General features: G+C 38.8%; 1 protein-coding gene across 1 annotated transcript; it reads right to left on the bottom strand.

Moving 5' to 3' along the window:
- Window positions 1-1467: 1467 nt before the first annotated feature.
- LOC141911087 (putative pyruvate dehydrogenase E1 component subunit alpha, mitochondrial) lies at window positions 1468-8070 on the bottom strand. The gene is made up of 8 exons (XM_074802048.1): window positions 7905-8070; window positions 7694-7759; window positions 7295-7468; window positions 5867-6085; window positions 4942-5190; window positions 3973-4112; window positions 3200-3308; window positions 1468-2587 (listed from the first exon to the last, which is right to left on the bottom strand). Exons 1-8 carry the CDS (start codon window positions 7950-7952, stop codon window positions 2429-2431), a joined length of 1164 nt encoding a protein of 387 aa, XP_074658149.1. The 5' UTR covers window positions 7953-8070; the 3' UTR covers window positions 1468-2428.
- Window positions 8071-12635: the final 4565 nt, after the last annotated feature.

Here is a 12635-nt window from a genome sequence, read left to right as displayed (position 1 = left end):
ATTAATGAACACGGAACAGTACAGGACAGCACGGAGACGAACAGTAACACATAAAACATAAAGACGTCGTTCCTCAGGAAGCAGGAACAGGAGCAGGAGCGGGAGCGCAGCGAAGATCGCCAGGAGGAGAATCCACGGTAGCATGTTCACAGTGTGAGTAAGCTGCGGTGAATGGTCTATGCTTGTGTACACCGTGGTCAGCCGGTGACGTATTCAATGGCGCGTATGAATGATATCAACAACTCTGAAAAGCCGCAATTGTGTCGCTATTGTTGAATGGGTTTACATTATGAAAGGTTCCACCGCCGGGTTGAATACGCACCAGTAGCCAGCTGAACAATATAAGGCCTTTTTATGAACACTCGATTAGTATATTCGAGTATGCAAAACGTTTTTATGAGCATGGATTATGTCATAATCCGTCATTTTTATGAACATTGGTTATCATAATCGATTAGCATACTCAGCATACTCAGCATACTCGCTCGGCGAGCAAGTATGCCGATTATCTAATCCAACCGATATGGTGTTCTCGGTAGAAGTCGCTGCTGAGTAGGCCATAATTGAATAATTTCTACCTGGCGTTTTTATCAACCAACATACCCGGTTATGCTAATTGACACTAATCGGCTATATAATCTAAATAGCTAATCTATTTCGATTTTGCTGGTTCATAAAAAGGCCTATAATGGAGGCACTGAATAAGGCCATGAAATAAATTACTTGATTCCCAACAGCTACCTCCGAATTTATTAGCCGCCGCCTGTTTTTATCCTTCTAGAATATTCTAGAATAATTTATAAATTTATACCAACCGATAGATCGCTCTTTAGTTAAAGATTCACACCAACACAGGTCTTCATATCATAGAAACCGCGATATTTACAAATGAAATTAGTTTATTAGTCACGGACAGTTCATGCACGCCGAGATAACACCATGCACGAGGAAAGAGGTCTATTGAGTCATCGGGGAAAACCCACTAATACCATGTATTCATGATTAATCATCATTCATGCTGTTATCACAGAATCCCGTCGATAGACAGATTTTCATGAAAACTGCTTGATTCAATTGAGGGGAGACAGGCTTTTTTAATTACTTGTAGCACCGATCCTCTGAAATTCTGCCAAAAACTTCATGCTAATTACCACTCATAATTTGAAAAAAACCAAATTGTTTTCTTTAATTTTGATACTGAATTAAACGCCGTACATCGTCATGTACATTTAGGAAAGTCCATATTAGAATTTCGTTTCTTGTTCCAATTTACACTTATCCCATTTTTGATTTTGGTCTAAGAGTATGGCGGTATCAAATCATGCGTACAGGGTCAGTCTGTCCATGAGGATACTAGTTGTGATAAGTCAGAAAAGTTATGATTAGGCATTGATGCAATTCCACTAAGTGAAAAAGTGCCACCTGCCACTCTAAACTATCCACAATCTAAAACTAGAAGAACAACAATTCTTAAAGACTTCAATAATTTATTATTCTCATATATCATTTCAACTACAAGCACAAAAAATAGTAGCGACAGTTCATTCAATAAAATGAGGTTTCCGAGTTTCACAACCGATCCGAGAAGACCTGTCATTAAATCAGTCTTCAACTTCATCTAGACTGGTTACAGATTTGAAACCAATCTACGAAAAACAGAAAGCAAATTTACCCGTTGTTCAAACCAGTCAAAGTCGCTTCATTGGTTGTGGTTTTGAGTGGTTCTGATTTCGTTGACAAATAACACCGAGTAAATTGAATCGGAAATAAAAATTTTGGCTCGAACAACATAGTCAAGAGATGACTGATGACTTAAACTTAAGTCAATTGAATTGGAAATACAAATTGGGATTCAAAAATAGAGATGACTTCAGTAATCTACGACTTATCCAAATGACGACCTGCAATTAGTAAACATAAATAGAATTGGATAAACGAAAATAGACGGAATCGAGATTACTTCAGTACCGGTAATGTGAAGACTAATCCGTATTGCGGAATTCCCGATTTAATGAATGAATCAACTATTTCAAAAATTCACATCTCTCAAACCTAAACTGCTAAAACTGGGTCATTTAGGATTCGATTAGTAGTTTATTTAGTTTAGTTACCAGTAATCGTTGGCGGTGGCAACCTTTTATCGATCGGATGTGCTTTTCTGTGAAAATATCCAACCACCGACACAGGTTTACTGACTAAAGTTTACGCACCATCGACATTTTCATCGCTACACAACGTTGATATAAATATACCGTAAAATTACTAATAACATCATATTTTGTATTTAAGTCCCGACGATTTTTTTTCTTTCCAACTAACATTTTTTTCGTAACAACAAATTTTTTTCGAATATCGTTTCGTTCGTCTCTTTCAATCCGTTAAAAAATCTACGCACTCACGACAAAAAAAAAAACAAATCTCGCGCGGGTTAGGTTTGAATCATTATGTCCGGGTCGCATGAACGCACTTTCAGTCCCGACTGTCTGACGAAGATGTCGGAGAAGAGTTCCTCGTTCGGTAATTCCGGGTCGGTTTTCGCTTTCTTCACCGCTTCGTCGATCTCTTTGCGAACCGTCTGGTCGATTTTCTGTGGAGAGAGATGAGAACATTTCGATGAAACGATCGGTCAGCGAGTCCAAATGTGGTCTTAATTCTAAGAGTGGTTTAAAAGCATAAAGCACTAAGATGGTCTTAGACTGGTCTGAAGTTGTTAGATTGGCTATAAAACCAAAAGGGATCATTCATTAATTACGTACGTATAATATTTGAATTTTTCAACCCCCCTCCCCCTCTGTACGCAAAATCGGCCATTTTTTCGTGTACATTAAGCATTACAGTACGCAATTGCACCGACCCCTCCCCCATCCCCTAATACGTATGTAATAAATGAATGACCCCAACTGAGCTTAATAGACTGGTCTTAAGTTGTTAGATTGGTTATAGAACTAAGATGAGCTTAGACTGGTCTTAAGTTGTTAGGTTGGTTTTTAGAACCAAAATGAGCTTAGACTGGTCTTAAGTTGTTAGATTGGTTATAGAACCAAAATGAGGTCTTAAATTGGTCTGAAATCTAGGCCTCTGACTGTGCAACTGGCCCCTTTTTCTATAAATATCAGTTTTGGACAATAAAATCAAAACATTTGGAATCGACTTATTTCATCTTTTTGGCTTTCAAAAACTATTACGGAGCTCCACTGACCTTGAGTTCAGCCTCCTCCGCTAAGTTCTCGGAGATGATTTTCTGTCTGAATTGCGCGATCGGGTCTCGCGTCTGTCGAACTTCCTGGATTTCTTCACGAGTTCGATAACTAGAAACAAAACGAAAATTCATCAATTCACTTCTACAAACAAAATATAAATACGGTTAACTATTTCAAACAGGGTTCTTAGAGATTAGGAACTCCAAAATTCCTTGATATTTCCCTGACACTTGACAAAAATTGCCTGATTAAATTATAAGATATCCTCAGTGAGGGCTGTTTCTTATCAAGAGGTTCCTCGTGTCACTCGTCACCAGCAGGAACAACAAGATACCAAAAATTCAAATTCCCTGATTAAATTATAAGATGTCCTCAGTGAGGGCTGTTTCTTATCAAGAGGTTCCTTGTGTCATTTGTCACCAGCAAGAACAACAAGACACCAAAAATTCAAATTCCCTGATTAAATTATAAGATATCCTCAGTGAGGGCTGTTTCTTATCAAGAGGTTCCTTGTGTCACTCGTCACCAGCAAGAACAACAAGACACCAAAAATTCAAATTCACTGATTAAATTATAAGATATCCTCAGTGAGGGCTGTTTCTTATCAAGAGGTTCCTTGTGTCACTCGTCACCAGCAAGAACAACAAGACACCAAAAATCAAATCCCTGGATTTTCGAGTAAAAATTCCCTGATCTAAAATACTGTTTTAAGAAATTCTCTTAAAAAATGAAATCCCTCATTTCGCCATAGTTTTAATGGTTAATAACTGACCTAGTTCCCGGGTCACTAAGACTGTGTCCATGGTATCGATACGTCGATACTTCCAGTAGAATCGGACCTTTTCCCGATCGGCACCAGTCGGCGCAGTATTTCGTCGCCTCGCGAATCGTTAAAACGTCCATACCATCGGCCTGCAAAATCATACACAAAAATCTTTATAATAATACACTACAGCTATTCCCCATATGACATCGTTCAATGAATTGCCACGAGAGAATTGATCTAAGATCTAATTATTGGAAAATATAACTGCCTTCTTAAAAATCCCCCTATGACATCATCAAATTTACCCATGACATCGACATTATTGTTAGTAAAATCATTCCCAAAAAGCAGAGATGGCTGGCTGTATAACTCCACCTATGACATCATTAAATTTACGACGGCTCAGGAACCACCTGGAAAATATGTCTTCCTCCATAAATCCCCATATGACATCATCCATTTTGCTCTGGCTATATCAAAACCACTTGGAGAAGATATCTTCCTCCATAAATCCCCCTATGACATCATCAATTCCACTCTGGCCACATAACAACCACCTGGATAAGATGGCTACCTCTATAAATCCCCTATGACATCAATACTATCCATCGTAAAGTCATTCCCAGAACGCGGGACGTCTTTCCTTTATATCTATAATTCCCCCTATGACATCATCAATTCCACTCTGGCCATAGAAGAACCACCTTGATAGATGGTTGCCTCTATACTCCCCCTATGACATCAATACTATCCATCGTAAAGTCATTCCCATTCCCAGAACACAGGACGTCTTTCCTTTATATCTATAATTCCCCCTATGACATCATCAATTCCACACTGGCTATATAAAAATCACCTGAATGAGATGGCTGCCTCTATAATACTTCAATGACATCAATATCATCCATTATAGTCACAGGATGTCTTTCCTCTATAACTCTAATTCCCCCTATGACATCATCGAGCAGCACTTACCCAAACGCCGGGAATGTAGTCGCCGCGTGTATAGTAATCGGTGCAGGCAGACGCGCGGTCGACGCTCGTGCCCATCCCGAAGTGATTGTTCTCGCACACGAATATCACCGGTAAATCCCACAACTTGGCGATGTTGTACGCCTCGAATACCTGCCCCTGATTGGCGGCGCCATCGCCGTACGCGGCCACCGTCAGATTCTTGGTTTCGTTGTATTTCTGCGCGAACGCGATTCCGGCCCCGAGCGGCACCTGTCAAAAATAAACGATACGAGCAAAATTAGTTAAAACGAGAAAATAAATTTGCTACGCCGGGAGAAACTGAAAGAGTACCGGTAACTGTGATTTTGCAAAACACAAATATTCCAGGGTTCATACGGATGGAGACTATGAAGCCCCGGACCCAGTTCCACTGTTGTGAGTTGAAATTTAACTCTGGGTTAACTCATTGATAATGAACTTACGTGAACTCAGAGTTAACCCAAACTCACAACTGTGGAACTTACAAGATCCAATAATACAATGGTCAGATCTGATATAATGTAGGCCTATACAATAGGTTAAAAGCTTCAAAATGTACATTCATGATGCTATCCGAGGACTATGACCCTGATTCAAGGATTCTAGTGGACAAGGCCTTGAATGGACCCAGTCCCAAGCCCCGCCCCAATTAGGTACAGCCCTTAGGGCTTGGGGGTGTCCTGCTTGATTGTATATATTCAGTAATCGTGTGGGCCTATACTAATTATTATATCTATGTTATTATGTATTAAAAGTTTATATATTATGCGAGAAAATATATTCATTCATTAATAATAATAATAATAATAATAATAATAACAATATTAAGTTCTTGTTCCCATTCCATGACTGTCAAGAGCCGCCATGAACCCGAGAGAACCAATTTCTAGAAAGATTTTTTTTTTACCTGGGCTCCGACGATTCCGTTTCCTCCGTAGAAATTCGGCGCGTACATATGCATGGAGCCGCCCTTACCGTGAGCGCAGCCGGTCTTACGCCCGGTTAACTCGGCGAGCACGGCGTGAGGCGAAACGCCCATCATGTACGTCCAGCCGTGGGCGCGGTACGCGGTGATCACGGCGTCGTCCGATAGAAGAGACGCTTTCATTCCGACGCAACACGCCTCCTACAAAAAATACAAACACGCTATCATCGTTCATATCATCATCACTTTCATCTTCATCTTTCATCAGCGCTTTTGGATATTTTCAAATCTTTTTTTTAAATTCTTTGAAAGCGCTTGATTATATTCTAATAGTTATCTTCATCAGGAATGAAAGTTTGAAAAGTATGAAATAAACTAATGTAGTTTATTCAACGTTTCGACTGTATCCTAATAGTCATCTTTAGGAATACTGTATTCCTTGAGCTAGTGTAGTTTATTCAACGTTTCGACTATATCCTAATAGTCATCTTCAGGAATACTGTATTCCTTGAGCTAGTGTAGTTTATTCAACGTTTCGACTTTATCCTAATAGTCATCTTCAGGAATACTGTATTCCTTGAGCTAGTGTAGTTTATTCAACGTTTCGACTATATCCTAATAGTCATCTTCAGGAATACTGTATTCCTTGAACTAGTGTAGTTTATTCAACGTTTCGACTTTATCCTAATAATCATCTTCAGGAATACTGTATTCCTTGAGCTAGTGTAGTTTATTCAACGTTTTGACTATATCCTAATAGTCATCTTCAGGAATACTGTATTCCTTGAGCTAGTGTAGTTTATTCAACGTTTCGACTATATCCTAATAATCATCTTCAGGAATACTGTATTCCTTGGGCTAGTGTAGTTTATTCAACGTTTCGACTTTATCCTAATAGTCATCTTCAGAAATACTGTATTCCTTGAGCTAGTGTAGTTCATTCAACGTTTCGACTATATCCTAATAGTCATCTTCAGGAATACTGTATTCCTTGAGCTAGTGTAGTTTATTCAACGTTTCCACTTTATCCTAATAGTTATCTTCAGGAATACTGTATTCCTTGAGCTAGTGTAGTTCATTCAACGTTTCGACTTTATCCTAATAGTCATCTTCAGGAATACTGTATTCCTTGAGCTAGTGTAGTTTATTCAACGTTTCGACTTTATCCTAATAGTCATCTTCAGCAATGGAATAATCAGAATGGACCGGAGATGACTAATTATGACTACTACTATTAGGATATAGTCGAAACATGGAATAAACTAGTTCAAGAAATACAGTATTCCTTAGTCATGAGAAGACTATTAGTATATAGTCGAAACTTTGAATGAACTCAAAGGAAACATTCTAATTTGGACTTCATATTATATTTCCATAATCTTTGTGAGATTCTCAGTGGATTGTAATTACCTGTCCGGAATAAAGATGACAGAAACCGCGAACTTGTTTCTCTTTGTACAGATTACCGGCGGCAGTTTCCATACGTCGAATCGTCTGCATCTGTTCGTAGTAACGCAACGCATCGTCGCGGGTAACGGTCGTTTCCGTCGGCAACGCGTCGTCGATCTTGTGCAATTTGAACGGCTGCGAAACGAAATTAACAAAATTTATAAAAAGAATAGATAAAATAATTTATAAATCTAGAAGGAAGTGGAAATCTGGCCTTTACAATGAAATATTGACAATAAAGGTGAGAAAGACGATACAAGTTAGGGGGAGGGCAGAGGGGGAGGGCAGGAGGAGGGGATGGTTAATCATTTGATTGACAGGTGGTGGGGCAGGTGCAGAAGACAAGTAAAGCCGACCTACCTTTAATTCAAATGTAGCTTCTGTTGCGACATCGGAATAACATCTCGACAAAGCGGCGCAGTATCCCTTTTAAAATCAAAAACAGAAATTACAATTTGGGAATAGTTCGTTTCGACCGTTCAATTCAACATTGAACAAGCAAGAAATCGAAGAAAATGTTTTTCATGTTTTCAGTATTTTGAAATCTAATTCTCAAGTCATCGCTTTTTACCTGTGTTATTTTGATAGACCTCAAGCTGGTGCAGGCGCGTCGAAGCATTTTCACGTCGTCCCCGAACTGATATGACGAGCAGAAATTGTCGAAAAAGCTAGAAAGAATTTTTTGGGGGACGAATTTTTGCAGGACCCGTTTTGGTCAATGTCGACAACTTGAACCTTGGACACGGCCGAAAGATTGAGCGGGTTCGAATCCCGGATTTTGTCGAGGTCTGGATTGGCTGTTCCGCGCATGTAGTTAACACTACTTTGGATAGATGGCGCCCGGGTTACATTATCTGATGGCGCAGATTTAAAATTAATAGTATTAACAGAGCTAGGACGTCCTTATTACTAGTAGACGCAGAATGATTAATTTTTGGGTAAGCAGTATCTGGAAAGCACACCAAACGTAATTTAATTCTTAATGAAATATATTTTAATTTGTTTGAAGGGATAAATTTAATTTTTTTTAAATAAAATTATTTTTCTAAAAGCTACCCATACTTATTTTATATCAATGATTTGAATAATATGAGGATAACAACAAAATTTTGATTTTACTAATTATATTTTGATAATGATGTTAATATGGCTTCAGAAATGCAGTTAATTGTTGCCAGCGACAATCATCAGAACTCGCGTGTGCGTAGTTACGGCTGTCGGGGGGGGGGGGGGAGGGGTAAAAACCAATTAGACAGTTATTCTAATCGACGGAAATATTGAAATTTTGAGATGCTCCCTAACGACGCACGTTACTGGTGTATAAGGGGTCTACCGTCAACCGTCGTCCTGTACAGTCGTCACGTAACTGTTGTGTAGGGTGTCACATTGGCAATAGAAACAGAACACAAAGTAATGGCGGCAGAAAACTTGCGAAAAACCGTCTTCACGTTGTGGTTTCTGTCTTATGCTCAGAACCCCATCGCCGGAAAGACTGGTTTTATTTACCAACGAGCAAAGGTCGTCCGGACAAACCTAGTTGCTTACAAAAATGTCAGTAACGTCCAGTTAGAAGTTCAATGTCTGGGTTTGTGTTCGCAAGAAGGGGTCATCTGCGTCGGGATCAGTTTTCACGCTGGACGTTGTCAACTCTACGATCTATTGGTTAAAGCTACAGCGCCCTCTAGTGGCGAAGAGGTTTATATTAAAGATAGCCCAGGTAAGGCAATGTGATCTTTTAATCTAATTTAATCAATAGTTGGAATTATCATATGGACCACTATCTTTCTCTCTACGTTTGTGAATCTGCTGTCTGCATACTTAACAAACTCTCTAATCTCGGTACTTGATCATTACTATTCTTCTCTTTGTTTTTTCCGTCCGAAAAGATATTTTTACCTGAGACATTTTTAATTGAAAATGAACTACAAACACCAGACATTAGACATTTTATCAGCACACTTTCAAAAACTGATCATCCACACTTCACGTGTGTTCAGAACTTCAACTGAGACATTTTTAATTGAAAATGAACTACAAACACCAGACATTAGACATTTTATCAGCACACTTTCTAAAACTGATCGTCCACACTTCACATGTGTTCAGTGATTCACCTGAGACATTTTTAATTGAAAATGAACTACAAACACCAGACATTAGACATTTTATCAGCGCTCTTTCAAAAACTGATCGTCCACACTTCACATGTGTTCAGTGCTTCACCTGAGACATTTTTAATTGAAAATGAACTACAAACACCAGACATTAGACATTTTATCAGCGCTCTTTCAAAAACTGATCGTCCACACTTCACATGTGTTCAGTGCTTCACCTGAGACATTTCTAATTGAAAATGAACTACAAACATCAGATATTAGACATTTTATCAGCTCACTTTCAAAAACTGATCATCCACACTTCACATGTGTTCAGAATTCCAAATGAGACGTATAATTGGATAAACTACATGTACTAACACCAGACATTTTTCAGCGCACTTTCAGAAGTGAAATTGGCAGGAATTTAAAAACGCGCGTCCAAGTATAATCTAAGGCATTTCTAATTTGAAATGTATGAACATATCGATTAGAAAACAGGAGACTTTCAAAAACTGATCGTCCACACTTCACGTTACAATGCTGAATGCAGTGTAATGTTTAGTACTGAACCTTTTCACTAACGTTTATTTTCCCTCGACGCGGCGAAGATAATGAATTAATTATTTGTCATACAATTGACAATTCGCAGAAAAACCTATAGTTATTCCCGTTACTGGTAGCCACAAAGCTGCGTATCGTTCATTGTACAGACATCTACGCAGAAAACCCGTAAAAGCTGTTTCGCAGCCATATTCATTTATGTACTTATTTCTCGTTTCATATCCTTCTGCATAAGGACTCAGTACCCCTGATGAATTTCCAGTACGTCTCAGCGCCGGATGGTATAAAGTAGTGACCAACCCCAAGAAGGCTCAGCCAGCAGCGCGAGACCATTGCGCAGTGTTAGGAGGGAAGTTGGCTGAGCCGAGAAGTAAACAATCATTCGATTCCCTGCGAGGGTACATCGCAAAGTATCACCCATCAGGTTAAGTATTGATCGACGGTAAACAACGACGATGCGAGCGTGGGTTCTGTCTCGTAGATAAACAAAATTCACCTCAGCGCAATTGTCATACATTTGTCAACATTATAGGCGAATTTATCTTGTCAAATCAGATTTGATTTTCCTAATCATAATTTGCTAGTCACGTGTAATCTTATCAAATAAGATTTGCACAACGGGATGAATTTCACGCCTTGTTCCAAACGGCTGACAAGAAAATACTGTCTCGGTTATTGAAATATTATTTCCTATGAATGAGATACAGGTTTCTCTTTCAGTTTTGACATTTGTATCAGCTTTTCGAAAAAAATTTGTGAGTCCACCATCTTCAAATCGTATCAAATCACCTCCGGGGATGATTTGATGATTAGACAAATCGATTTGAATTTGATGCCGTGTTAGATTCAAAAATTAGACCAAATCTAATTTGATTATGACAAGATAAAAACGATTTTGCTTAAAATCAAATTCAATTTGACGTGATAAATTCGCCTTATCTGTTGAAAAACGCGTTTCCTCGGTTATGGAATTCAAATAACTTTGTAAGATTTTGGGTTCGTTGAACTATTGCTATACCATGGAAATCCGAACACTTTCTGTGCGACAATACCGCGAGGACTTCTGCTTGACTTTTTGACATTAATTTCAATAATTTCTTATCGAATTTCGGTCGTATATGCCGCTAAAATTCGACAAATAGAGTTATTTTTGCTAGGATGGCGTTCCATTAATATCGACAGCACACTGCATACTAAATGAATATTGCATTTATTTCATCAAAGTAGGCCTAAGCATAGTAAATTTGTCCATATTTTTCTCTGGACAGAAGTGGCCACTTGATTTGAACAATGAGCCTCGAGCGTGTTTCAATGGACGCCGCGGCGCGCGTTTCTATCATGGCAGTATAATTCATCGATAAAATATGGCAGATGATCGAAATGTGTATCATAACATATATCGCTAAATATTCCATATCAAGTCCATATTCAAATGCCTGTGATCTGGCGGCGAGATGGCTAGGTGTACAATTAAATTTTGTTTTCTCTTCAGATAACCCACTAATAGGCGGTTTCGACGATCGAACTAGGTCACCGCGGGGCCCGTGGATATGGCTGAGTGACTCGACACCGATAACCTACTTCAGGTGGCACGCAGGAGAACCTAGTTCATTGGACGAACGGTGTATGAATATTATGACAAAACCCGCTGGTTTTTTCATGAACGATGGGTCGTGTAGCGCACCCTTTGCTTTTATCTGTGAATTAGTGCGATGAACATTGACGGGTTTATAAATATTATAATACATATTGGAGCGTTTCAAAATACGTTGAAAATGCAATTCTATTTATTGCAACAATTATACGCAATATTGGCATTTTTGTGTTCAAGATTTTCAAGGTCTGTGTGTCTGTATGTTGTTTAGCTACTAGCTTCGTTAATAGTGGGTCGAACTTGATGGGTACAATGTTACGGGGTCTAGTTGTGTAGTGCAAAGAATGGGTCCAGTGCGCCACCTATCGGCGGAACTATGCGCTAAACCTTTTTTCAGTGACATGACCTCTGAGATGACCTTAAACGAGGTCGAAATTCAAAAAGTTGTCTCGAAAAAATCTAGCCATTGGCCTAGATACAACGTATACAAAATGCAATGGGAACAAAGACGTGGTAATTTCAGAGTTTTGAGTTTGAAGCCCGGAGCCGTTGTCGTCTTTTGCTTATGTTTATTTTCAAGGCAGCAAAACTTCAAACGTTGAATGTATACAATCAGTAATCATATTTTACCAATTATTATATCTATGTTATAATGTACATTTCAGAAAATATATCCATTCATTCAATTCTGGTCGACATTTTATTCATCTGGGCCCGGTTTCATAGACTGAGTATCAAAGTTATCCACTAGGGGTAAATCTTCAATCTGGGTGACAACTACCATAGTAACAATGAGAAACCATGGTTATAACTGACGAATTTCAAAATGTTCCCAGGGATTATTTTGCTTCCACATCTATGAAACCAGGCCCTGATCGACTTATCCTCAGTATCCTTAGTCATCTTCAGGAATTCCTTGAGTTAATGTAGTTTATTCAACGTTTCGACTTTATCCTAATAGTCATCTTCAGGAATATTGTATTCCTTGAGCTAGTGTAGTTTATTTGACATTTCGACTATATCCTAAGTATTCCTTTTCAGGAAATGA

This window comes from Tubulanus polymorphus, chromosome 9, assembly GCF_964204645.1.
Source record: "Tubulanus polymorphus chromosome 9, tnTubPoly1.2, whole genome shotgun sequence".
Taxonomy (NCBI): domain Eukaryota; kingdom Metazoa; phylum Nemertea; class Palaeonemertea; order Tubulaniformes; family Tubulanidae; genus Tubulanus; species Tubulanus polymorphus.
The sequence above is the reverse complement of the archived record's forward strand: the minus strand, read 5'-3'. Positions and strand labels throughout refer to the sequence as shown.